The sequence below is a fragment of the Gavia stellata genome, chromosome 28 (genome assembly GCF_030936135.1).
Source record: "Gavia stellata isolate bGavSte3 chromosome 28, bGavSte3.hap2, whole genome shotgun sequence".
Taxonomy (NCBI): Eukaryota; Metazoa; Chordata; class Aves; order Gaviiformes; family Gaviidae; genus Gavia; species Gavia stellata.
Window position 1 is genome coordinate 1,772,457 of NC_082621.1, and position 26,545 is coordinate 1,799,001.

At 61.7% G+C, this 26,545-nt stretch overlaps 2 protein-coding genes and 2 non-coding genes across 4 annotated transcripts; 2 read left to right on the plus strand and 2 right to left on the minus strand.

Annotated features, from left to right (window-relative positions):
• Positions 1-1,546: 1,546 nt before the first annotated feature.
• On the minus strand, positions 1,547-3,474 carry LOC132319368 (dickkopf-related protein 3-like). The gene is made up of 4 exons (XM_059830164.1): positions 3,322-3,474; positions 2,174-2,351; positions 1,736-1,931; positions 1,547-1,601 (listed from the first exon to the last, which is right to left on the minus strand). Exons 1-4 carry the CDS (start codon positions 3,472-3,474, stop codon positions 1,547-1,549), a joined length of 582 nt encoding a protein of 193 aa, XP_059686147.1.
• Positions 2,673-2,763, minus strand: TRNAI-UAU (transfer RNA isoleucine (anticodon UAU)). The gene is given in 2 exon segments: positions 2,673-2,708; positions 2,726-2,763. It is a non-coding gene; the product is annotated as a tRNA-Ile (tRNA).
• Positions 3,475-6,275: 2,801 nt separating the features above from the next.
• TRNAC-GCA (transfer RNA cysteine (anticodon GCA)) lies at positions 6,276-6,347 on the plus strand. The gene has a single exon. It is a non-coding gene; the product is annotated as a tRNA-Cys (tRNA).
• Positions 6,348-7,531: 1,184 nt separating this feature from the next.
• PLXDC1 (plexin domain containing 1) lies at positions 7,532-26,545 on the plus strand. The gene is made up of 14 exons (XM_059830341.1): positions 7,532-7,604; positions 9,326-9,441; positions 12,620-12,763; positions 13,142-13,211; positions 13,630-13,752; positions 14,131-14,249; positions 14,456-14,555; positions 16,440-16,535; positions 18,594-18,675; positions 21,017-21,077; positions 21,983-22,133; positions 23,755-23,790; positions 24,933-25,093; positions 26,260-26,545. Exons 1-14 carry the CDS (start codon positions 7,532-7,534, stop codon positions 26,377-26,379), a joined length of 1,452 nt encoding a protein of 483 aa, XP_059686324.1. The 3' UTR covers positions 26,380-26,545.

Genomic DNA, 26,545 nt, shown 5'->3' on the forward strand with positions numbered 1-26,545 from the left:
CATGGTGCTGTTTGCCCACCCGGCTGCAGGGGGACCCCTGAGCTGGTGGTGGTCAGGCGGGGGTCCCTGCCAGCTGCTCCCCCCCCCCCAGCCAGTGCCTGCAGCCTGGCACTGCACCCCTGCAGGGCTGCGACCCCCGGCCCCCCAGCAGCTGGGGGGGTGCATGCGTGTGTGCTGTGTGCAGGGCTTTGGGGTGCTGCGGGCAGTGGACGGGTCCCCACTGCCCCAGGCCGTGCCCCCCTGGGATGCTGCCTGCCCGGGGGGGCAGTTTGCATGTGTTTGCCTTGGGGGGCACTGCCTGAATTGGGGGGGGGAGGCCAAATCTGAGCCAGTTTGGGGGGGTCTAACACGTGCTAACAGCTGCCCAGCCCTGGCCTGCCGCAGCCGTGGCAGCACCCGGAGGGTCCCTCTGCCCTGGGGGGGCCCGCGCCGCCCCCCCCTGTTCCCAGGGTGCGCCGGGCAGTGCCAGGCCCCTGCCCCCCCACAACCTCTCCCCGTGCCACCCCCCCTGCCGTGCCTGTCCGCTCTCGCCCCGTCCAGCTGTGTCCGTCTGTCCGTCCGTCTGTGAGCCTGTCTGTCCGTCCCCCCTGCCCGGCAGGGCTGCCTTCGCCCCCCCAGCACCCCGGGGCACTGCCTTCTCCAGCGCCCGCCCCGGAGCGTCCCCTGTCCCCCCCAACTCTGCGGGGGTGACCACACCAGGGTGGGGTGGGGACACCCCACATCCAGCCCTCACCATGGGGCTGGGCTTGCCCCACTTATGGGGCAGCCCCTTGCCCCCCCCGGGGGCGATGCTGGGGATCCCCGGGGATGCTGCCTTACCCAGACCACCAGCCTTGCCAGCCCAGGCCGGGGGGCTCGGGGGCACCCAGCCGCTGCCAAGCTGCCTCCGCCCATTGTGTGCCTCAGTTTCCCCTTTTTCGGGGGGGGACACACACGCAGTGTCACTGCCTGCCAAGTGCTTTGAGACCTGCCTGCTCTGGCGCTCACCCCCCACGGCGGCTGGGATCCGGGCAGTGGGGCCCCCCCCGGCCCTCCCGCGGGCAGTGGGACGTCCTGTATTTATGTCACTCCACAAACTTTTATTTAAAGACCCGACAAAGTGTATTTTATTTATTTATTCTCGGTGGTGTGTGTGGGGACTCGCCCCGCTCGCTTGGTTCTTTGTAATAAACATTTCGGTGAGACCTGCCCCTTGGCCATGCCTGGTGGGGTCTGCGCAGGGGGGGGGACACTGGGGGTCCGCAGCCGCCAGGGCCAGCGCTGAGAGCGGGCACAACTCGGCTCTGCAGTGAGCCCCACGTCTCTCCCTGGGGTGGGCCTTCGGAGGGGGCACTGCCGGGGCCGAGACGGATCAGAGCTGGGACCTGCCCGGCTCCTGGGAAGGGACAAAGACCCGAAGCAGGAGTTTGTGGGGCTCCTGCCGCCCCGCTGCCAGGGTGATGGTCGCCGGTGGCAGCTGGGCTCGATGCGGCGCTCGGCCGGATTTATCGGCGCTTGGCCGGCTCTGGACACGCTATTTACAGGGAATAAATACAGCGCTGCCGGCTCAGGGCTGCCGACACCTCCACTCGCTCTTCTCCGGCCAGTACTCGAACGCCTTCCTGCGGAGAGGACACCGGGACGTTGGTGGCACCTCGGTCCCTGCCCCGTTTCCACCCCCCCTGCCCGGGGCAGGACCCCGGTGTCCCCCACTCCCCCTCCCCGGCTCGGGGGTCCCCGGCAGCCCCGTACTCACTCTCGCCCGGGCGCGGTGGCCCGGCAGACCAGCCCGGCCTGGCAGGGGCAGACCTGGTTGATGCTGAAGGCCAGACCCCCGGGTGGCACATGGCAGCTCTGGGCCAGCGCCAGCCGCCGCTGGCACACCCGCTCGCCGTGCTGCCGCGCGCAGCAGCCGTCGGCGCCGCAGTCCTCGTCCCGCTGGCACCGGGCTCCTGGCGGGGCGGAAAGTGGGGTTAGGGAAGGGGGACCCCCACCCTGCCTCCAGGCTGGGAGCGGGGATGGGGCTGCAGGGGCTGGGTGCCTCCAGCACCCGTTGGCTTTGGACCATTGGGGCTGATGCTGGAGGTTGCCCCCCGCCCCATCGGCGTTGCGTCCCCCAGCTCCCAGGGGTGAGGCTGGGGGGGCTCTCCCTTGTGTGTGCCCCCCTCCGACCCCGTCCCAGACCCCTGCTCACCCTCCTGCCCGGCGGGCACGGGCTGCTGGCACTTCCCGAACATGCAGAGGAGACCGTGGGCGCAGTGGGGGTCCCGGCGGCAGTACTGCCCCACGGGGCGCGTGGGCAGGCACAGCCCGAAGTGCTCGTCGCAGAAGTGCCCGTGGGCGCAGGGGGTGGCCGGGCTGCACGCCGTCACCTGTGCGGGGGGACGCAGCACGTCAGGGGACCGGGCCCCATCCCTGACCCCGTCCCTGACCCCGTCCCTGACCCCGGGACAGGCCAGAAACAGCAGCACGGGGCAAAAAGTGTCTGTCCGCACGTTAGGAAGCAAAGCAGGGCTGGGGGAGGGGGCGTTTTGGGGGGGGGCGAAAGCCGGGAGCAGCTCAGCAGCGCTCGGCCAGGCTGGGGAGACCCATCCCCGCGGGACCCCCCCGGCAGCGGCTCCAGGGATTTCTGTCGGGAAAAGGAAACCCAACGCGGGGAGGGCCGGCGCGGCCGTCGGGGCCCGTAAAAGTCCTGCTCCAGGTGAGGCTCGAACTCACAACCTCGGCATTGCTCCGCGTACTGCCCTATAAGTACCGCGCGCTGACCGATTGCGCCACTGGAGCGCCCGGCGCCGCCCGCCGCGCCCGCGCTCCCTCCCGGCCCCGCCGCGCCCCGGCACCCCCCCCCCCGGCACCCACCCCCCGGCACCCCCCCCTTCCCCCCCCCGGCACCCCCCCCTTCCCCCCCCGGCACCCACCCCCGGCACCCCACCCCGGCACCCACCCCTTCCCCCCCCGGCACCCCCCCCCGGCACCCAGCCCTGCTCCCCCCCCGGCACCCAGCCCCAGCACCCAGCCCTGCTCCCACCCTGGCACCCACCCCTTCCCCCCCCGGCACCCAGCCCCGGCACCCAGCCCTTCCCCCCCTGGCACCCACCCTGACTGCAAATTCTGCACCCACCCCTGCTCCCACCCTGGCTGAAAATTCTGCTCCCACCCTGGCTGCAACTCTGCTCCCACCCTGCTGCAAATTCTGCACCCATCACTGCTCCCACCCTGGCTGCAAATTCTGCACCCAACCTGGCTGCAACTCTGCTCCCACCCCTGCTCCCACCCTGCTGCAGCTGCACACCCACCGCCCCAGGGACCCCGCACCCGGGGTGGGGGGCACCCACCACCCACCTCCTCCAGGCTGTCCCCAGGGCCGGCTCTCCTGCCCAGCGCGGCGGCGTCGGGCGGGTGCTGGGGCAAGGAGTACATCCAGGCCCAGAGGGAGCCGGAGGCGGCGGGCAGCAGTGAGGCGACGAGGCAGAGGATGGCTGCGGACACCGGCATGGTGCTGGCGGGTGGCACTGGGTGCTCGGGCCTGCGGCCCTGGCTTTATGTAGCCCACGGCCTATCTTGGCCCCCGCTGCTAAAACTGTTTGCCCACCTAATGGGGAAGGAGGAGGCAATCAGGGGTTAAGGGATTAACATAATTGCCAGCCTTCCCCTGGCTGGGTGCAGCAGCCCCAAAGTAAACGGCCCCCTCGGAGCAGTCTGGCTCCAGCGCCCCGTCGGCTCCAGCGCTGGCCCGGGGTGCCCTGGGTCCCCGCCAGCCCCTCGGGTCCCCCCACGGCTCGGGGCGGCGGTGGGTGCTAGGCACCAAGCGGTTCTGCGCAAGGGTGGGCTTCAGCTCCCGGGTTTGTCCCCCGCTTTCCTGGTGGGACGCAGCGGGGACGAGGGGGAGGCAGACGGAGAGAGCGGGGGGCAAACGCCGTGACCCCCAGGAAGGGCAGCGGTGGGCACGCGCTTGGCGTCTGACCTGTGTTGAGTGTGTGTGTCCCCCAGCACATGCCCCATCTGCCACCCCCTGTGCCCACAGGTCTCCCGGGGGTGATGGGTTTTGGTGACAGGTTTTGGTGACGGGTTTTGGTGATGGGTTTTGGTGACGGGTTTTGCACCTTCCCTAACGGCTTCGCAAACGAGGTGTTTGCCCGGCCCGGCCCTTATCTCCGGGCTGAGCTGGCACCGGCGCTGGGCAAACCCGCAAATCGCCTCCCCTGAGCGGATCCCCCAGACAATGCCACCGCCGCGTCCCCAAACACGCGGGGGGGCTAAGCCGGGGCCACCCCGCGCTCCCCCCGACCTCTCCAATACACTTTGCAGCGGGAAGAGCCACCCCAGGGCTGGTTCCCGGGTGCCGGGCTGTGGCACGGGGGCTGCAGGCGACGCTCCGGGTGGGTTTTGTCCCCGGGGGCAGCTGGGACGGGATGAGAGCTGGTGGGTCGCTGGGAGCGGGGTGCAGTAGGGTGTCCCCCCCTTTGGGCTGCAGGGATTTGTCCTGCTGTGGGGAGGGAGATCACCCTCCTTGGGGGTCTCCATCTCTGAGACTATTGCCCCGGGTGATTCCCCCTGCCTTCGTGCCTCAGTTTCCCCACCTGCGAAAAGGAAGGTGCTGGGGCTGATGGGTGACGCAGGGAAATGGGGCAGCTCAGCGAAGGGACGCCCCGGACCGATGGCCGGAAAACCGCCGCGGCTGCTTGCACCGGGGTGACCCCAAACCTTTCTCCCCGTGGTCCAGGACGTGCTGGTGCCTGGGGACAGGCCATGGGCCAGGATGCCCGGATCCGGCCCCGCACGCCGCCCCGCGCGCGTTTGCACAGCGGATTAGGGAGCAAATATTGACCTCACTCCTCGGGCGCAATCACGGCCTCTCCCCCCATCCGTCTCCCACTGGGCGCTCGCCCCGACGCTGCCGTCTCCGGCTCATCCCCCCCAGCGCCACGCAGGCCCCGCGCAGCAGCTCTGCTCCCCCAAAGCCCTGGGGCTCCCCCAAAGCCCTGGGGCTCCCCCAGCCCCGGCAGCTCTGGGGGCCCCGCGCGCTCCCCCGGAGCCCTGCGGCGGGGTGCACGGCCTGGGCCCGGCTTTGCAGCGAACTCGGGGTTTGGCTCTGTCCCGCTCCCCGCGGATGCGCTTCGGGGCTGCTGGTGCCGCGTGCCCCCCGACCGCTGAGGCCCGGGGTGAGTGCGGGGCCGGATCCTGCCTCTGCCCCCCACCCTCCCGCTGTGCGGGCAGGGGTGGGGGGACACTGTGCGTGTGCTGTGGGGGGCAGCTGAGATGGGGGTGTGTGGTGTGTGCACTGCAGCTGTGAGAACGTGTGTGTGGGTGCGCGTGGGTGTATGGGGGTGTGCGTGGGTGTACAAGGGGGGGGTGTGTGTGTGCACTGCAGCCGTGTGAATGTGTGTGTGGGTGTATGAGAGTGTGCGTGGGTGTGCAGGGTGTGTGCGTGGGCGTGCAGGGGTGCGTGTGGGCGTGTGTGCATTGCAACCATGTGAACGTGTGTGGGTGTGCAGGGGTGTGGGTGGGTGTACAGGGGGTGTGGGTGTGCATGGGTGCACAGGTGTACACAGGGGTGTGTGTGGGTGTGCATGGGTGTGTGTGGGTGTGCGCGTGGGTGTACAGGGGTGTGCATGGGTGTGTGTGGGCGTCCAGGGGTGTGCATGGCTGTACAAGGGTGTGTGTGCGTGGGTGTGCAGGGGTGTACAGGGGTTTGTGGGTGTGTGTGGGTGTGCATGGGTGTACAGGGGCGTGCAGGGGTGTGCGTGGGTGTGTGTGCAGGGGTGTGCAGGGGTGACGGGGGTGTGCGTGGGTGTGCAGGGGTGTACAGGGGTCTGCGTGTGTGCGTGGGTGTGCAGGGGTGTACAGGGGTTTGTGGGTGTGTGTGGGTGTGCGTGGGTGTACAGGGGCGTGCAGGGGTGTGCGTGGGTGTGTGTGCAGGGGTGTGCAGGGGTGACGGGGGTGTGTGTGGGTGTGCAGGGGTGTACGGGGTTTGCGTGTGTGTGTGTGCAGGGGTGTGGGTGGGTGTACGGGGGGGTGTGGGTGTGCAGGGGTGTACAGGGTTTGTGGGTGGGTGTGTGTGTGCAGGGGTGTACGGGGGCGTGCGTGGGTGTACAGGGGCGTGCAGGGGTGTGCGTGGGTGTGTGTGCAGGGGTGTGCAGGGTTTGTGCGTGTGCGCGGGTGTGCGTGGGCGTACAGGGGTTTGGGGGTGTGCCGGGGGGTGCAGGGGGGTGCAGGGCTGTGTGCATGGGTGCAGGCAGGAGCCCGCTCGCGCAGTGCTGCCGCTATCAGAGCCGGCGCGGCTGCAAAAAAGCAACGGGGGTATAGCTCAGTGGTAGAGCATTTGACTGCAGATCAAGAGGTCCCCGGTTCAAATCCGGGTGCCCCCTCTTTTTTTTTTTCTCGGCGGGGGGAGCCCCCTTTCCCCCCTCCCCTTTTATTTCCTCCCCAGCCCCCGCGTCCCGCCGCCGCCTCCCCGCAGCCTCCGCTGTCCCCGCCGGGGGCTTCCTCCTGCGGAAGGACCCATCCACCCCCCGGCAGGGACCCCCGCAGCTGTGCCCCCCCGCGCCTGTCTCAGCTCGGAGCCGCCGCGGGGCCCCGCGTTGCTCCCGCACCCCCCGGGGTCAGGCACAGGCTGGGGCGCAGGGCGGGGGGGGGCCCCCCCCGGGGCTGAGCCACCTCCCGGGCCCCGCGGGCAGAGGGGCCGGGGGGCAGCCTGAGCCCCCCAAAACGCTGCCCAAATCAGGGCCCGGGCAGCAGCCAGCCTGCCCGAGCGGGGGGCTGCAGCGTCGGGCCCCCCCGTGCCCCCCCCGACCCCCCCCCCACTAACCAGTGCTCCTGCCGCAACGGGCAAAAAACGCGAGTGGAAAGATGGGGAACGCTCGTGCCGCGTCCCCGCGTCCCCCGTGAGTTTCCCGACGGGGGGGACCCGGGGGGGGGGACGGGGCGCTGGACCCCCAAACACGGTGGCGGTGGTTGTCGCGGGCCGCTTGTCACTGGGCGGCAGCTGGCAGCGGGGGGGGGGACGTGCACGGCCACGGGCTGGCCGGGGGGGGGCCACGTACCCCCGCGGGGCCGGGGGTGAGGCTGGGGGGGGGCTCAGCCGAGCAACCCCCCCCCGCAGCCCGGTGCGGGGCCACCAGCGGGGACAGGGCGGCGGGTCCCCCAGCCTCGCTGGTGTCCCCCCCCGTTCCTGGGGGGCCGGGGGGGGGGGTCAGCACACGGAGACCGATCTCCCCCCGGGAGGGGCGGGGGGGGGCAGGCTCGGGGCGGCCGCCAGCCCTGCCCGGGACGCGGGGGGGTCCTGCCGCCGGCCCCGCTGCACCCCCGGCGCCGTCCCCGTCCGGCCCCACCCCGGCCCCACCCCCCCGGCCCCACCCCCGGCCCCACCCCGCGGCCCCACCCCGGCCCCACCCCCGGCCCCACCCCCGGCCCCGCCCCCGGCTCCTGCCCGGGCTCCGGCTCCGGCTCCGGCTCCGGCTCCGTGCGCGGCTCCCCGGGGGTGCCGGCCCATGGCGGGGCGCTGAGCCCCCCCCAGCAGAGCCGGGGCCGAGCGGGGCCCGCCGCCCCCACCATGCGCTGGGGGGGCCTGATCCTGCTCTGCCTGCTGCGCGGGGCGCTGGGCGCGGCGGGCCCGCGGGGCGCAGGTAGGGGGGCCGGGGGGCGGCGGGCGAGCTCGGGGGGGGGGGGGTCCGGGAGTGCGGGTCCAGGGGGGCCCCGGGTGCGCAGCGCCGTGCACGGGCCCGGGGGGCCGCTGCGCCCGCCCCGGCCCCGCCGGGGGTTGCCGTGTCCGCGGTCCCGCGTGGCCGTGGGCTGCGGGAGGCGTCGCGCCCCGCCCGGGCCGCCTGCGCGCCCCTCTGCTGCCGCGCTGTGGGGGTGTCTTCGTGCCCCCCTGGGCTCGCAGGTGCGTGTCCTGCTGCACCCCACAACCGGCTGCACCCACAGCGGCCACCCGCGGCGTGGGACCTGCCGTGGGGTCCCCCTCCCCGCCCCACATCCCCCCCTGCCCCAGCATCTCTGCAGCGAAGGCGCTGGCACCGTGGGGTGCCCGGACCCCCCCCCAGCCGTGCGGGGCAGCCCCGGGGCGGAGTGGGGCTGCAGCCCCGCTGCCGGGGTGCCCCCACCCAGGATTCCCCCACCCGTGGCGCCCCGGGGCCTGGCTGGTGCTGGCCTGGCTGTGGGCGCAGCTGCCCGGTGAGATTTTGGGGCGGACGCCGGAGCCTCCCTGGGGCTTCGTTAGAGCCCTGCCTGCGGGACAGGCTCTGCTCCCGGGGGGCACCTCAGACCTCCCAGCAGCGGCGAGGGGCCGGGGCCCCCAGTGCCCCCCGGGAAGGCAAGTGTGACCCCCAACTGCGGACCCCCGTTCCCCATCCGTCGGCGATGGGGTACACCCCTCCTGCTCCTGCCAGCTCAGCCCTGCTCCCCCCTGCCTCAGTTTCCCCTCCCGGAGGCGCTGGGGACAGAAACCAGCCCCACGGGACAGCTCAGGAGGGGACCAGGAGCTCATCAGGCAGCAATTAGCTCCCGCTCCCCAGGGGACCCCGGGCCGGAGGCGGGAGCCCTCTCCCAAGGGCGAGGGGAGCAGCCCGCCGCCCCACCGGGTGTTGTTGCTGTCCCACTCGCTGGGGACAGACGTCCTGGCTCTGTCCCTGCCCGTGGGCGAGCGTGTACCGTCCGCACCGCCTCCGCCCGTGCGGAGCTGCCAGGAAATCTCCTGAATCTCTGCAGATTTGGTCCCAAATGGCTTTTTCATCCCCCTCCCAGTGCTGTGCCGAGTTTCCGGCCTCCGCTCCCTCCTGGGGCTGGAGCCGGGCAGGGAGAGACGCAGCAGGAGGGGATGGGGGACACATTTCTTTTGGAGATGGATGCTCGGAGTTTGCCCCGGCACCTGGACCCCAAACCAGCCCAGAGGAGGGCACTGACAGCTGGGGACATCGAGGACGCAGCCACACCGGTGCCCCGTTGCTGAAGCCACATCTTCCCCATCCCTGGGGCCTGGCACTCCTCCCCGTGCGCTAGCGTGTGTGGGGTGCACGCCGAGATGGGGGGGTGTAGGTGTTCTGCCTCCTTTCTCCCCTCCATCCCAGCTCTCCTCCCCTGGCCGTGGGTGTCTGTCACCCATCCCTGCACCCCATGGCTGTCCCTGACCCAAGAAGCCCTTTCCTGCGTCTCCGTCATTGTGGTGGCGATGCTGCTTATCAGGGCTGAGACCCCTCCCAAACTCATGTCATCTAAGCAGAAGCTGCCTCGCTGGGGGAGAGGGCTGATCCCAGCCCGCAGGCGGGTGCCCCCCCAGTGTGGGACCCCACTGACCCATCCCCGCGCCCCCCCCCAGGACGCCCCCCCAGGAGCCCAGTGGTGGGCGAAGGGCTGCGGAGAGCTCGGGAGGCCTCGCCGGGGACCGAGGGGACCCACATCAGCCAGGACCTGGTGGGGGGCAGCCTGGCCATCGACACGCTGCCGGCCAACGAGACGCGGATCGTGGTGAGTCGGGGCCCCCACCACTGCTGCCGGCCGCCCTCCGCCTGCCCCAAGGCAGGATCCGGCCAGCGCCTGACCGCCGAGAGCTATTTCCAGGCTGGGCAGGGAGCTGGTGGGGACGCTGGCTCTGGTTTAGTGTGTGGGGCCGGATCCTGGCAGCCCAGAGGGTAATTACAGCCCAACGCAGAGGCAGCCGTGCCCTGGGGATTGCTCCGAGCCCTGCGGCCATCCCTGCCCATGAGCCCTGCCAGGTCCCGGGGGTGCACCAGGGCCACCCCTGAAAAGCCGGGGATGCTTCGCTTGCCGCGATGCCACGCGTGCAGCGGGGACGATGCTGCCGAGGTTATCGGGGCCGAGCGGGCTCAAGGCCATGCCGGGACGAGGGGGCTGTGCGGGAAGGGGGGGGTCTCTGGCTGGGGAAAGCAGCAGCCTGCACCACTGCTAACGAACTCCTGTAGCAGCAGTATCACCTCCTGGGAGATCTCACTTGGTTCTCACATCCCGGCTGTGCCTAATTACCCGCCCTCAATTAGCTCCTGGTTATTTGTGGCGGGGCTGTGGGTCCCTTGGCAGCTGGGGGAGTTTGCTTAGCTCTGAGGTCGATGGGATGGGATGGGATGGGAGGCGTGGCGTGGCGTGGCGTGGCGTGGCGTGGCCGAGGGTGGTTTCTGGTGGAGGACACGCTGGCCGTGGTGACTCGTCCTGGTGTTTTTGCCGGCAGCTGGTTGTGGATTTGGTGGAATTACTGCCTTCGTGGCGTGGTGCGCAGGGGAGAAATAGCTGTGGCAGTTTCCACTCTGCTCGAGCTCCAGCTTGGCTTTGCTCCTTGACCCTCGGGGGCAGAGAGGGGCCAGAAAAGTCCCTGATGTGGAAGTGTTTAAAAAAAACCCCAAACCAGCCCAAAACCACCAAAGGCCACCATGGCATTTGGAGATGCCGGGGAGCCACAGGGAGGGTGTGATGGCGCTTGTGGTTCCCGGGAGGAAAAGGCAGTGATTTCCTGGGGCTCGGCGCTGTTGGGGGGCAAGGAGCCTCCCCCCCGAGAGCGGGGCTATGTTCGAGGTCAGGGATGCTGCTTCCCCGCGTGTCACTGCATCTAGCCATGTCCGACCCTGCAGAAGGTCTGATCCTGCCTCGGGAGGTGCCAGCCCGGGGTCTGGAGGGCTTTCCCCTCCCTCTCCTCAAAATGTTCCAGGTTTGGGGTGCAGGGGGGCTGCTCTGGACCCAAAGGATGAAGAGGGGTGTGACGCCGGGCAGCGCTGCCATCCCTCCCCGAGCTCTGCCCCACGGCAGTTGCGCTCCCCCGCTTGTTCGTGTGTCCAACGCATCCCCTCTCTTAATTCCTGCTGTAACCAAAGCAAGGTGACGGCTTAGGACATCCTAATGAGTCAGCGATGAGGTCAGGAGCTCGGCAGCCAGCTCCTCCGCGCTCCCGGCCCTGCTTATTCCCCCCCCCCGTTTATTGGGAACACATTGGGACGCCGCGGGGAGGTTGAGGGCACGGGAGGTTTTGTCACTTGTCACCCAGCGCTGGGCTGTCCCTGCGTCCTGGGGAGCTTCCAAAGCCTTTGCACGGGCGGTGTGTGCTGGGATGCAGCAGGTACTGACACAGCCTGCCCTGTGCCTCAGTTTCCCCACCGGTAGGGAAGGGAGGACTCTCTGGGCTGCCTCAGTCCCTCCAAGCTCCGGCAGAGAGAAGGGGCTCTAACTGCTGTAGGGAAGAGCCAGGAAAGCTTTCCCTGGAGATGGGGCTTAGGCGGGAGGCAGAGGAGTGCAGCAGCTCTCCCTGAACTTTGCTGAAGCAGAAAAAAAATACACGTTGCGGGATTTTTCTCGTAGCATTTTAGTCCTTATGACTCCCGCAGCCCTGCGGTAGCTCTCTGGGGAACAGCACGGGGCTGTTCAAAGCGGAGGGCTTTGACTTCTTTTTTTGTTACCCCCTCCAACCTGTTAAATCCTGGGCTGGTGCGTCCTTCCTTGCCTCCAGTGCCCGGGCGTGTGTGCAGGGAGCAGGTCTGGGAGCAGGTCCTGGGGTCAGCCGGGGCAGAGGGTCGGGGGGAAGATGCTGGGGGCGAGGGGGGCCGGGGGTCATAAGGGGCTGAGCGGCAGAAGCGCAGCAGACGGGGATGAGCGGTGAGCGTGGCGGCACGCCAGGCGCTGGCACGGAGCAGTGGAGCAGCGCTTTCCCAAGGAAAATTAAGATGCTTCCCGTCCTCCCCCGTGGCGTGAGCCGGCCTCCCCTGACAGGCGACGGCTCCCAGCTGGGTCCCCGGCCGGCCGCACGCCGGAGCCCGTCGGAGAGGCACGGTGGGGCCGGCGTGGCCAAGGCACCGGCTGTGGCTGCACCCCGAGAAATCACTCGCTCTGCCGGTGTCCCCGAGGAGCTGCCACAGAGCTGCACGTGCAGGTCCCTGGCTGGGATGCGCGTCCTTCGGCAGGTCCCTGACCAGTTTGAGGTGGCTCTTGGCAGAGCTGCCGCGTGGTTCGTGCTCCGGTCTTCTCGGGGAGCCTGAGGGTGCTGCTGGTGGCTTGGGGAGGCTGGGGCAGGGGATGCCCGGGGTCCCTCTCCTTGCTCTGGGTGAGAATAGCAAGGGGGGATCCGATCAGTCGCGCAGAGCCATGCCCCATCCCGCGCTCCGGGGATGTTAGCCAGGAGAGCAGCCCGTGCCCCGCTCCCCCGCCACGTTCCCTGTCCTCAGCCCCTCGCTCCTGCTCAGCCGGCGTGGTGGCTCGGCCGCCTTCCCCGAGCTGCCTGTTCCAAGGTTAATCATTTCCTCTGGGCTTCCATGTCTCCAGTTGTTTGCTTCACTTCTAGCGGTCACTTTAGCCGTAACTTCCAGCGCCTGGCTCTAGAGCAGGATATTTTCTTCCCGGGAAGGTTGCATCTGCTTCGCTGAAGTCTCTCGTGAGTCACGTCTCTCTCTCGCCAGCCAGCCCGTCCTCTCTGCGCTCCGTCGGTCCTGTGGGTCTTCTCTGCACCTTCTCCAACTGCTCGGCATCCTTTGCCGGCTTCGCACGGGGTTTTTCTGTGCTGCTTTTATCGCTGCTTTGTGCCGAGACGGGGGTCGGGCTCCCACTGGCCAGCCCAACTGCCCTGAGCCATGCTTGCGGGTTTGCATCCCCACGCAGCAAGCTGGGTAACGCTGTCCCCTGTCACCCCCTTGTCCCTCTCCGGCTGCAGGAGGACAACCACAGCTACTACGTGTCGCGGATCTACGGGCCGGGGGACGCCCGCCTGAGGGGGCTGTGGGTCGACATGGCAGCGGCCAACAGGAGCCAAGTGAAGATCCACGGGATCCTCTCCAACACGCACCGGCAAGCCTCGGTGAGCCCGCGGGGCTGTTCTGCAGCCGGGGGTGTCCCCCGGGTCTCCTCTCCCAGCAGGGATTTCCCGACGGTGGCACCTCGCCCGGGGCAGCAGCAGCCCCTCCACGTCCCCGTGACAGCCTGGTGGAGACCAAGGCTTGGGAAGCGTTTGGTCTCCCCCGGTCCCACTCCAGGGCTGAAGGGGATGAGCCGGGGGGGACCGGGCACCCGCAGGACCCCCACTCCCAACCCTCTCCCACCCCTCCATGCACTGGCCCCACGAGCTTGCTCCAAGCCAGGGCAGAGCCGGTCCCGGTGACGGACCCGTCCCCCGGCATCCCCAGCAGGCGTTTTCCCAAGGGCTGAGCGCGGTTCTCACCCCGTCTCCCTCCCGCAGAGAATCGTCCTCTCCTTTGACTTCCCCTTCTACGGCCACCTCCTGCGGCAGGTCACGATAGCGACCGGCGGTGAGTCGGGAGGGGACGGGGTGTTCGCGGTCGGCTGGCGTTCCCATGGTGGGAGGGCTGGACATGGCTCTGGGGCTGGCTCTAACCTCACCCCACGTCCCAGAGCCCCAGGGAGCTCAGACAGAGAAGGGGCTGCAGCCCTTCTAGCTTTCTCCCTCCTCCCCAAGTCTAACCCCTGCGCTGCTGCTGGCGCTCAGGGAGTCGGGGGCTGCTGGTGCCTCGGGTTCTGCAGCAGTTGAGGAGCTGCAGGGGATGCAGGGGGGTCGCACAGGCTTGGAGGAAACCTGGGAGGGGATGCTGCCGGTAAAAAAGTGGTGGGTGAGCCAGGGCAGGGTGGTGGGAGGTCAGAAAGAGGGAGGGAGCGTCCCGGGGCGGTGGAGGGGAGCGTGCGCTCCTTCACCCTCCTCTGCTCGCTCAGGTTTTATCTTCATGGGGGACGTCATCCACCGGATGCTCACGGCCACGCAGTACGTCGCACCGCTCATGGCCAACTTCAACCCCAGCTACTCCCGCAACTCCACCGTCCAGTACTTGGACAACGGTGAGCCCTGCTCCGGCCGCCCCCCATGCAAGCCGCAGCGGCTGCCGTAGGTGCAGAGCGGCAGGCAGCCCGGCTGCCCGCTCCTTCCTCCTAAAACTGGGCAAAGCTCAGCTCTCTGGAGCAGGTAGAGGGGCCGGAGCCAGGTGAGGGTGTGGGGAAGGGGAGCCCAGGGCAGCAGGGGCTGTTCAGCGCCAGCGGGGGCTTTGGGTAGGGGCGGCCGGGGTGTTTGGCAGGGGCTTGTTCGTGGGTCTGCTCAGAGCAAAGTGCCGGAGGTTGGGGATGAGGTGACTCAGGGCTTCACCAACAGGACCAGTCAGGCTGTCGAGATGTGGGGCGAGGAGAGACGAGAGGACTGATCCGCTCTGGTCTCTCCCCCAGGGACGGTTTTTGTGGTGCAGTGGGACAAGGTCTATCTTCAGGGCAAGGAGGACATGGGCAGCTTCACCTTCCAGGCAGCCCTGCACAGCACCGGGAGGATCGTCTTTGGGTACAAGGAGGTGAGAGATGTTTCTGCTGGGGAAGGCGCGGCAGGAGGGTCCCTGCGGGGGATCCCTGTGGGTCTGGGAGGAGATTTGATATTGTAACTGTCCACACGCTGAGTCTGGGCATTCCCAGTGCCACCGAAGCGCTGGAGACCTCGGCAGCAGCACCAGGAGCCCGGGGCAGGGCTGGGGTCCATCATGCCCTCTCTCCCCGGCTGCAGATCCCCGTGCCGGTCCTACAGATCAGTGCCACCCAGCACCCCGTGAAAGCTGGCCTCTCCGATGCCTTCATGATCCTCAACCCATCTCCCGACGTGCCTGGTGAGTCGCTGCACTTGGGGAATTGGGGGAGGCGGCGGCTGGGGCAGGCTGACCCCTCCCTGGGGGATGCCACGGCTCCCCTGGCATCGCGGCTGGGAGAGGGGGCAGATGGGGAAGGAAAGATGAGACGTCCTTGTCTTTGGACACTTCAAGACACGAGGATGCGCTGCTTGGATTCACAGCGGGGAGCGCGGGAGGAGGCGTGTGGGGCTCGGCTGCACGGGTACCCCTCATCTCCTATGCCCCCAGATGCACCTTTCATGGGGTGTGTCTCTCTCGGGGTGCATCTCTCCATGGCCAAGACCATCGCGCAGCCTCGTGCCTGGGTGGCCCCGCGGGTCAGGGTGGCCCCAGCCCGCGAACGCCGTGTGCTTTGGCGACGTGCTGCAGGCAAAGGGCTTCGCGCTTCTCGCCCAGTCTGTGCAGAATCGCTGTAGGCAGCCAAGCTATCGCTTCCCTGGTTTCCAGCTGATGAGGAGGAGGGGAAGAACAGTTGCAAACAAGACTGCAGATGGACGAAAGGCTTGGGGGGTGCTGGGTGCCTCGTTCCTATAGGCGTGGGCATTTAGGGGAGCCTAAAAGCTGCGCCGCTGCTGCTCTGGACTGTCCTTGAATGCATAGCATGGCACGGGTGCTGCATGGCTGCTGCGGGCAGGGCTGGGCACCTGTGTCGGCAGGCTACATGCATGTCCGCATGCTTATTCCACGTGTGCCGTGAGCTGCAGGCATGGGGTGAGCTCGCCAAAAAGGCTCCTCCAGCCCCTCCCGTCCCCTCTCCTCACGAGGAGCACAACCTCGCTCCTGCCCCCCCGCGCTGCAGCCGGCGCGGTTGCTTTTCCTTGTTATTTATGGAGCCTGCCATCTGGCCCTCATTTATTACCCGTTTACAACAGTTTGTGTAAAAACCTCGGCCAGGCTGGATGGTGCCTCCCCTGCCCGCCTGCCCCTCGCCGGGCTGGTGCCCTCCGTCCCCATGGGCTTGCTGAGCCCTGCCTGCCCCTCCTGCCTGCCCCGGGGTGTGAGGGGAAGCGGGTGGAAAAGAAATGCGGGAACCGGGCACAAAAAACCCTAATGAAGTGAAGAAACAAGGCTTGAAGGGAAGGCGAGGAGGGGGGTCGGAGGGGGGAGCGTGTTCTGCTCATCTGCTGGGCTCCGAGTGCGGTGCGGAGCGGCGAGGAGCCGCGGCCGCGCTGGAAGGGCAGGTTTGATTATCCTCGCAGGGGCACCAAGCCGGAGGAGCATCTTGACTGGTGTCACCACATCAATTAGTGTCAGAGGCTGGGAGAAAATTTGGGAGAAGCCTGAATCCAGGATAGAGCCCTCTGGCCCGTGGGATGAAGGGGAAAGAGACGGAAGGGGGTGAGGGAGATGGGGGAAGGAGGAGGCTCTGGGGGGGAAGGCGGCTGCAGAGTGGGGGCCCGGGGAGCGGTGCAGAGCTCTGGGCGAGCGCTGTGCACGGGGGAGGCTCGCAGCCCCGTGAGTCACTGACGAGCAATGTGTTGTGCAGCTTCGTGTTTGTTTAGAGCGATGCAGGACTGGACCACATCCATCTTGGGAGTCTCTGGTCAGGGAGAGGGGGACAGAGAGCTCCAAGCTCCTCCTAGCAAAACAGGGAAGAGGTCTGTGCCCTGACACCCCTCCTCCCTCCCAGCACCCAGGCTTGCTTCTCCCGCAGCCTGACAGCCGCCGTACACTGTCCTCTCCCGCAGGAACGACCCCAAGACCTGGGGCCACTTTTGCCTTTCAGTGGGAGTCAGCAGCAGCCCCACAAGCTTTTCCCCGCACATGCTGGGATTCCCGCGTGGGGTAAACCCCTTTGCAGGATGGGGAAGGGCGTGCAAGGTGGGCTTGTGCCCAGCCTAAAGCCAAGGTTCCGTGTTTCAGAGTCCCGCCGTCGGACCATCTACGAATATCATCGCGTGGAGCTGGACACCAGCAGGATCACCAACATGTCAGCCGTGGAGTTCACCCCGCTGCCCAGTAAGTCGGACAGGCTGGCGTGGTGCCCCAGAGCGTGTTTCCCTCCCGTGGTTTCACCCAGCCACTACAGCAGCCTCCTATTTACAGCCAAGGCTGGAGGAGGCAGGTTCAGTGTGTGCTGGAGGGGTGTGCGGCTGCCACCCGTCACCCGACGGCCGGGATCCTGCTGTGCCCCGGAGCCATGGAGAGAGGGTGTGCTACCGGCCGGGGTACAGCTCGCCCCTGCGCTGGGGTCCCCCAGTCGTTCTGCCTTTGTGAGAAGGTCTGTGCGTGGCTGTCGCTGAACCTCTCGTACGTACAGCCCTGTCCGTATTTATCAGCTCAGAGTCAACCTCAGCCAACAGCAGATCCCACACGCGTGCCAGGCTGGCTGTGCCGTAGCTGAGACGGGAGCCTGGGATGCAGCAAAGCTCAGCTGGCATGGGGGAAGCTGATAAAGGAGGGATCTGCTGGCAATTACACCTTACCTGGTTTGCTCAGCACTCCCGAACTAAGTGACCGGAGCAGCGGTGCCAGCCCCGGTGTCCCTGGGAGCGATGTGCTATGGTCCCAAGCTGCGCTCCGTGCTGCCCTGCCAGCACCGTCCTTGTGCGCAGCTGAGTCGATGGCTCTTGTTGCTCGCCAGTAGATCCCCTCTGGCCCCGCTGCTTTGATTCCTTATTTCCTGCGCTGAGAGCTCTTCCCACCTGTCCAGCCACTGAAACTCCTTCTCTTTGCTCCGTAAGCTGCAGCTAATTTTGCGGGGCACCGGTTCACTTCAGGTCTGTCTACAAGACATTTTCTACGCCTCCACACTCAGATGAAATTTCTTAAGGATCCTGTTAAATAGATATGGTTTTAGTGTTCGGAGCCAAGGACACACATGCGCACGAGGGAAAGTTGTCATGCAGTCCGTAAATACAGAGCGGAGAGTAAATCTGTCACGAAGATACCAAGGTTATGCATTTAAACGGTCTCCCCCGGGTATTTTATGACAATTTTAACAGCAGGCAGGGTTACTGCAAAGCAGATCATAAATAAGAATTCTGCAATAATTTTTTTCTCCTCAAGACTTGCTATTTTGTTTTCCCCCAGCAGCCTGGGTAGCTGAGAGCAGTATCTTCAGAGGAGCCACAGAGCTAGAGAGACCTAGACTCCACTTTTTCTTCTGGGGGTTAAATTTTTAGCCTCATTCAGGTCAGAAGGGGATGAACTGGGTTAGCCTCTGCCTCCTCTCCAGAGGTCCTTGCTTGCTCGCTGCCTCCACGTGGGAGGGAGCTGGGGAGAAGCTCTGGATGGGAGAGCAGAGGAGGTCAGGACTGGAGGCCACCAGAAAGGCGTGGGCAGCCCACGTCTTGGGTGGCAGCAGTGGTGAGTTTGCTCAAGCATGAGGGGCAGAACAGGGAGCCCGTGGATGGGGAAGTGATGGAGCATCTGGGTCAGGATGGAGGTGTGCCAGGCATCCCAGGTGGGATGGGGATGCTGCTGCCTTTCAGGACCCTGTGCACCGATGCAGGACGTGAACCTCTGGTGTTGTGCCTTCATCACTTGGTGATGCTATTTCCCAGCACCAGATCAGCTCTCGGCTCTGTCATCATGGGCTGTCAGGGACTCCCGAGGGGCTTGTTAAAACTGCTGATTTTCTTTGGGTTTTTTTGCAGACAAGACCTCTTGGCCGTCTTTTCTAGACAGGGTGGCAAGCAGATGTACTCTACAAGCAGCTACTCCTCTCCACTGTGGAGATATTCTTGCAGAACTACTTAGTATGGACGTAGCAACAGAGGGTTAAATGGTTTGCATTGCTTTTCCTTCCGAGAAACACCCTCTGTACAATTAAAAGTGGCATAAGTCTCAGCTGTGTTTTAATTCCCAGCTAAACAGAGTGGGAGGAGATTTACAGATGGACTGGGAGTCCACTCTGCTAGAAGGGCACTGCCTGGTCCTGCAGGTCCGTCGCAGAGAGACTTTGGGCCAGAGACTCTGTCGATGCTGGTTCTACCCGTGCCACCAGCCTTCGGCACGTGCTCCCTCGTGCCATGCTGGCGTATCGCTGGTACGTCTCTCCTCTCTCTTTTACAGCTTGTCTCCAGCACGAGAGCTGTGAAATGTGTGTGACCTCGGAGCTGACCTTCAACTGCAGCTGGTGTCACGTCCTGCAGAGGTAGCTGGGATGCGTTTCCTTCCCACTCTTCTCTTGATAATGTTTCTATAGCTGGGAGAGCAAGTGCAACTCCAGGTCTGATGCATCAGTGTTGCTGGTTTTTTATTATTATTTTCCTTTTCTTTGTTGGGTTTTTTCTTTGCTGCTTTTTGGTTTGGGTAGGGTGCTGCTCTCGTAGTCTCCTAGGCATGGTTAAGCAGTGAGCTGACCTCCAGTTACGAGCCACTGAAAGGAGACGTGTCCCGAGGCTGGGGTTCTTGGTCCTGATGTTTTGCTGCAGCAGCTGGAACAAGTTGAGACCAGGAGCGAGACTCACATTTTTGCCAGTGAGATTAAACACGGGGGGGAACTTGTCCTGACTCAGGCTGTGATTTGAGACAGAAGTGCAGGGCGGGGAGGCTGGGACATGCTCAAGTCTGAAGGAGAGCAGGTAGGTCACAGAGCCGGGGATGCTCCTCAGCCCCCCAGCCGCGGGGGACAGGCCCTCTTTGTCGGGGATGAGACACGGGGGGGGCGGGGGGCACTTGCTGCTTTTTTGGGGGTAAACGCAGGACTTGGGGGTCAGGGCTGGCCCCGCTGCAGTCCCAGCCTCGCAGCAGTCCTGCTCCGTGCTCTCCTTCAGCCCAAGTAGCACGATACGGAGCATGAGAGAGCTTAATGAGATTTTGCTGAAATGTTTATTTAGAGCTAGTGGCAGGGGAGAGGACCCAATAACACAGATCCTCGCACGCGGCACGGGGACAGCCGCGCTTGGGAAGTGCCCGGCTCTCCCAGGAAGGCACGCTGGCTGGCCCCCTTCCCCAGCCGCCTCCTGCAAGGGCAGCCTCGGCTCGCCCCGGCATCGCTTGCAGGGCACCTTCACTCCTCCTTTCTGTAGCCCTTCTCTCGCTGCGCTCAAGACTTGCACCCTTTTCTTTCATACCTTACTTTGAGCAAGGTATGAGCAGGGCAGCTGGGACAGGGAAAGATCCTGAGACATCAGCAAAGCCACCCTATAAATCAGCGTTGATTCGCTGCCTTTCACTGGGCTGGAATACAACCCGAGCCAGGAGAACATAATTTTTCAAGGACAGTTGCTCAGTGGTGGCTTCAGATCAGAGAATATTATGTTCTCGCAGCTGAGAGAGATGCGTGAAACCAGATGTGGCTTTGGTAGCAAAACCAAGCCTGGATACCGTGGCTTAGTCTAGATCTTGTTTGGGCTGAAACCCCAGGGTTCAAGGACTTTGTCATTCTGCTTATTCCAAATTCACGGTGTTTGCAAAATCAATATTCCAAAATCCAAGTCGCTGTTGCTGATGTTTGCTCTTATCACTTATAGTACGGTGACTTCTTGATGTGTTGGCTAAAAGCCATGCTCCCCACAGCCGTAAGTGCGTATCGGCAGCTCCGTCCTGAAGGGCTTAGGTTACAAACGGAAAGTACAAATGGCAAGCGTGGTGGAAATGGCAAGCTAGAGCAAGCCTACCGCTATCTTGTTGGCTTTCAACCAGGTGGGTTTTGCAAAGCCAACACGATCTTTCCCAAGAAGTTGGTGGGGTGGCTTCCAGGGTTCGAACTTAAATCCTGAGTCCAGCTCAGCGAATTAACCCCGGAGTGCTCTTAGCTCTCTTCTGGACAGTGGAGTTTGTATTTTTGCTTTAGCTGAGCCCGTAATCGCTACAGGAACTGTACTTTAAGCAAAGATCTCGGTGACTCAGCAAGACCTGAAGTTCTTTGTGGCTTCTCCTCTTTCACTGGTTGGTACTTGGGTAAATTAGTGCTTGTATGAGCTAAACCCCTGATTCATATTTTGGTAGTCCCCAGAGACTTCCCAAAAGTCAGAGTGCTATTTCATTCCCTCTGTTTCAGTAGAGATTTCTCTAGCTGGTGTTTTCCTGATGCCGTCTGTAATTTCTTTAATGTGTTTTTCCTGTGCAGATGTTGCTGGAAACAAAAACCCTCGTGGAGATCACGGCCTCGCCCTGGCACAGAGTCCAGGGAATGGAAATTCAAACTCAGTCTATATATTTTTCCTATTTCTCTGCTTCTCCGTTTGCCTTGGAGAAGCGGTGTTGACCCTTTTCCTCCTCTGTGAAGAGGAACATTTGGGTCCTTCCAGCACAGCTGCACTGGAAACCCCATGTCTTTGGAGACCAACTTGTATATAATCTTTCCAGTCCTCAGATATTTGTTTGTCCAAATATCTGTACACAGCACCCATCGGGGCAGCGTTTGGGACTCTTAGGCAGCTTAGAAATCATTAGTGATGGCACCCACGTAGAGCGGGCACGTGAGCGTTATTGTTGCTGCATCTCTCAGGAATTCTTCTGCCACAGGTTAATGCTGCTTTTCTCCGCAGATGTTCCAGCGGCTTTGACCGATACCGTGAGGAGTGGCTGTCCTACGGCTGTGGCCAGAAGGTGAGACCGAGAGAAGAATCACTTCTCTTAGGTACTCTGCTAGGAATGATGCTGAACTACAGAAGAAAACCAATGGCCATATCCCATCTCAAAAAATCCACTTGGCCCAAGCTGTTCTGGAGCAGACTGAACATCCCTTTAGATATCCCTTTCCCATTACAGCAGGACCACTGATCCACTTAACAGAGGATGGCTCTATTGGAATAGTTAGAAGATGGTCCATCTAATCCAGCGTTACCTCTCTTTGCCTTGCTGGTGTCTTGTTTCTGTTTACTGGATGCTCAGTAAAGCAGAGACCTCCATAAGTTACCAAATGGTGCAATTTGAGTACATTGGGATATTTTTTTCTTCACTTTCTGAAGCATGACTCTTACTCACTCTCAAGCATGAAGAAATTAGCCCTTGTGATTTTTTTTTTTGTTCTTGTTAGCACAATTATCTCCACATTGGATGAACTAGTTTCTTTGTCTCAGAAAGATCAGCTCTAACGAAACATCTGTTTCTGCTTTGGGGTTTTTTGTTGTTTTGTTGGTTTTTTTTTCCCCACTGAAAACTCATCTTTGTTCCCTGTTAACCAAGAGGGTTGAGTGAAGGAAAAGGAGGTCACAGAACCTACGTAAGGTCATTCAGTGATGCAAGAAGGTCAGACTGTAGGACCTTGCCAGATCATTGTCATTTTCCTACTTAGGTGGTTCCCAAACTTTTCCTCCTCTTCTCCAACCTCCAGGTCATGCCCCCCCATACTTCAGGCACTTCTGGACCATGTCCCTCGCTTCCACTCCAGCGTTTGAACCCCAAGGGCTCGGCAGCCCTGAGCCTGGGCAGCACGGTCCTCACCACTGGCTCCCTGGCACTCTTGCTGGAAGAGAGCAAGGAAACGTAGCTGCTGTTCTTTTTCTTTCCAGTCAGATGAGAAGACCTGCGAGGATTTAGCAGAAGGCGACCGCTATTCGGCACCTCCTGACAGCTCTTTCTCACCGCTGGATGAGGATGTCACCACCTCCACGTCCTCGCTCTTCATTGACAGCCTCACTACAGAAGGTAGGGGCAGGTGGGGTGAGCGGCTGTGGCGGGGACACCCCATCCTCGACGCTTTTAGCCCTGGAGAGGTCTTTCACGCCGATGCCTCATAAAGCCAGTTCATATCCAAATAAATACAATAACAAACCCGTCTTTGAAGCACAAGGGCAGGGTTGAGTACAGGAGGCAACGGGAAGGAGAAGGAAGGGCAGCCTGAGAGGTGAGACTCGGAGTGATGTGGTAAGGGCAGAGATGAAACCCTCCGGTGGGAAGAGTTCTACAGTTGCATCGCAGCCTTTTTACGGATTTGTGAAGGTCAACAAGCAACTAGTCCCTGGTGCACAGACTCCCCAGCACCGTAACAGAGGTTAACGCTGTATGTAGGGGCTCATGAGCTGGGTCCTGGCTGGTGGCTCAGGGCTGCCAGTGCTCTTGGACTGGCAATAATACAGCACAGGCTTGCGATTGCCCTCTGCTCGGGAACGGTGTTCGTTCCAGAGTCAGGAAGCTCCACGTAAGGACCCGAGTTTCCCTCGAGACACCCATGTTCTGAAGCTTGATAATCCTATTAACACAAGGCTGGCTCCTCAGATCCTAGCGGCAGGTATCACTTCAATTTTGCTGCTTAATAGTCCCTAACGCAAACTGCTAATTAGAATAAATAGAAAGGAACATTAGTAATTGTCCTTCAGCAATGGGAAGGAGTTGGGGGGAGGAACGGAGCGCCTGGCTGACAGGGTTGACTTTGAAAGGAGCAATTAAAGGAAGGGGGAGTGTAACACCACCACTGAGATTATTTTCCAACTCATCGCCAATTCTTGGAAAAAGAACAAGAGGCTTTCTGTGACATAGTCAAGCATGAAGTTAATTTGTAATCTTGGAAGGAAACAAACAGCCAGCTGCATCAGGCAGCGAACTTTATCTGGAGAAGCGCAGCAAAGGAACAAGCAAAGCAAAGGGGTGGACCCACCCCTCCGCATCCTCCCCGGCCAGCCCAGCTCGCTGGCTCTGCTCACGGAGATGTTTGAACGCGTCTGACTCGCTGGTCATGTGTCATCGCTGCAGCTAGCAAATGTGTCAGCCAAGCAGTAAGAATTCCGGGTCAGGATTTCAGCTGGACTCGCGAGGGTGGTGATGGGGAGACCGTCAAGCCATAAAGCCTCGTACAACATACCCTGGTTCTTCCAGAATGAGGTGAAGAAGGGAGCTGGATTTTGGGCCCCCATGGAAGACAACTACAGCGTAACATCCCGTTGATTTATTCGGGATGTATTAGCAACGTTTTGCTGCAAATGCCACAGCCTGAGCATAGACACGCACAAGGGCTGGGGCCCCATCCAGCCTTCACGTACTGTTCTGCCTTGCACACTGAGCACATTTAAAGGCTGGTTTCCTCAGATGTTTGTGCTCCAGGTGTCACCTTTGTGAAGGAAGACGACAAACCACGAGCCCCATCCTTTCACTATTGCTGTTTTCCAAGTGCCTTCCTTTTCCACCAAACTCGGAGGTTTAAAACTCTCACTGGCCACCTAAATGCTGTGCAAGAGGTGTGTTGTCAGGGGCCCTGTTACAGGGGAATGAAAGCAGGTGGGAAGCATGCAGAATATCATAGAAGGCTCCTAACTTCATTTTTTTTGCCTTTATTTTCTTCTTTTAGATGACACGAAGCTCAATCAGTATGCAGGAAGCGAAGGTAAGCCCTTAATCTTCTCTCTGCCTGCTCACAGTCGTTCCAAGGGAAAACATGTTACACTGAAATCAAATGCACCGGGGAGTTGCGATCAGTCAGCGGGGTGGACAGGTGAAGCCGAGATTGGAAGGATGTAATCAAGATAAGACTGCTACTGTCCTAACCCTGATAAAGACCGTTTCAGATAGTGAAAAGTGAGTCAGGACCAATCTGTTTTACCCTGCTGCTGTTTGTCTGCTTTTCCTGCTCAGTCCTGCTGTGCAAACCAAGGTGACGAGTTTTCTCTTTCTGTGCAATTCCCTTTCTTTGCAGTTTTTGCACAGACACAAAGTCTTTTCTTTTTTCTTTTGAATTTCCCCAGCTGTGCCAGAGCAGTGTAAAAATCCAAATTTAAGAAGTGTCCTTAGCCCAGCTCTGCCTTTTTCATTGCTGTTCCCATGAATCCTTTCTCAGTCCGAGTTTGTTCGGTGGCCCCAAGGTCAGGGAACCAAACTCTTGCTGTAGTGCTCTTACTAATTCCAGAGTATGGGAAGGATCTGAGCCCTCTTTGCGAGAACTGCAGTAGTATGCAAACCACGAGCCCATCCCTCTTACCTGAAAGCAGCTCAGGGAAGTTAAACTGGCTGAACGGGGTGCAGGATCAGTTCCTTTGCAGGCACGGGGCCTTTGAAATGCATGAACTTCCCAGTTTCAGCCAAATTGCTCCCCAAATGGCTAGTAATGTCACTGTTAATATATGCCACATACACCCTCTGTAGCTCTGTGCAATTGCATATTCATAGCCGAGGACCGAGGGCAAGCGGGAGGGCTGGGGGGGAGGCACGCTGAGGACCCCACTCGGCATATGGCTAATGGCTTTCTATCAGAGTGAGCAGCCAATATATAAAGAATATGGATTGGGGGGGGTTACTGCATGGTGGTGGTTTAATTTTTCAAACCAGCTACTGCTATCATCCGGAAGGGATGCTGGAGCTCAGACAACACTCTGGTGCATCTTCCCCTCTTGGTGAGGCCGACAGTAGCGGGCTAAGTTGCTCAGTCGTACATGCAGAGCCCTGAACGGTCTTGCCTTGCTTTTCTTTTCTGTCCTTTCTTTTACCGAGGGCTCAGCACAGTTCAAGACTCAACTGAATCCTTTTTTGCAGGTGTGGGAAGCAGCCTTCCTTCCAAGAAAGCAGGCACCCCGATTCACACAGGTACTATCGTGGGGATCATTCTGGCTGTGCTGCTCATTGCAGCTATTATCCTTGCTGGAATTTACATCAACAGCCACCCCACCTCCAACGCTGCCCTGTTCTTCATTGAGGTGAGCGGAGAACCTTATCCCTGGCCAGTTTTATCTTCCTCTGCTATCAACACAAATCCTAGCCTTCTAGAGGAGAGCAGGGAGCAAAGAGAAGAGGAGAGAGGAACTTTGATAGAGTTCATAGCCAAGTTTCTTTTCACGGTCCTACAGTCCCAACCTCCAGCTGATGATGTTTTAAACTGAGGCTCTCTCCCTCCCACGCTGTTTTATTTTGCTCCCTTTCACACGCTCCCTTTCACACATTGCCTTTTTTTCCCCCATGCGACTTTAGACTCTTCCACCTGCTTGCATGAGCAGTCGACATGCAGCCTGGTTGGAGGGCTCAGTTGGAGCTGTGACATAATTGAGATCGCTGCCTTTTGAATTGCCCAGCTGGATTTTGTTGACTAAAATTGTCAGACTTTACTGATAGATGTCATGCCATCAGCTACTGTGTAAGTGGTGGTGTGAATGCTCTAAATGGAAGATTTTAATTCTCTGAAAGCTAGGGGGTCCAACAATCTCCATCTGCTGTTAAAAGCCAGAAGACCGCTTGGCGTAGGATCCCGAGGCAGTCAGAAGTGGGCTGAATCCTGGCATAGGAGTTGCTGCGGAGGGAGTGAGCAACACTTAGCCCTCAGCCCTTCCTTATCACTCACTGGCTTTTTCCTAGAGCGCTTGTCTTCCCTCCATCTGTCCTGTTTGCAGAGACAGGCTTCAGAGCATCGATCTCACGGCCTCTACCAGTTTAGTACCTGAGCGCTTGGCAATGTCTGATGCATTGATCTTCACCCGGCTGAGGAGGGGCAATGCAGTTGTCCCTGTTTTGCAGCTACAGAGGAGACAGAGCTGACGTGTATGTGGTTGCACGGGAAGCCTGTGGCCGTCCTCGGCTGCACAGGCCACCCTTGTTCTGAGGCTGATGTGAGATTTCACTTAAAATTTCCATTTCCTCCCCGCTCCCCATTTTAACCTTATTAGTGGGTCAGCTCGGTGAGAGCAACGCATTGTAACGAACTCTTATAAGCACAAAGTGATTTTTTTTAAATTTATTTTTATTAATAAAGAGTCAAACTTTCACAAAGGCAGCATTGTTTTTGTTTCAGGACCGAGTTTCCACTTTCCCTGCGGGCTTGGCGTGAAAGGCTCTGTCATAACTTCTGATGGGTCTTTGTTTCTGTCCACAGCGAAGGCCACATCACTGGCCTGCCATGAAATTCCGAAATCACACCAACCATGCAACGTACTCGGAGGTGGAGCCAGCCAGCCAGGAGAAGGAGGGCTTTGTCGAAGCAGAACAGTGCTGAGCGCTTCTCGCCCTGCGTCTTGAACCTCCCATGTCTCAAGTGTTGGAATCTTCTGTTATTCTATTGCAAAGTCTTTCCCCCTCTTGGAAAAGAAACAGCAAGTAGAGGAAAAAGACCCAAGGGAAGCATTTGAAAAGGAGTCAGGGCGATTGAGGCTGGGACTCGC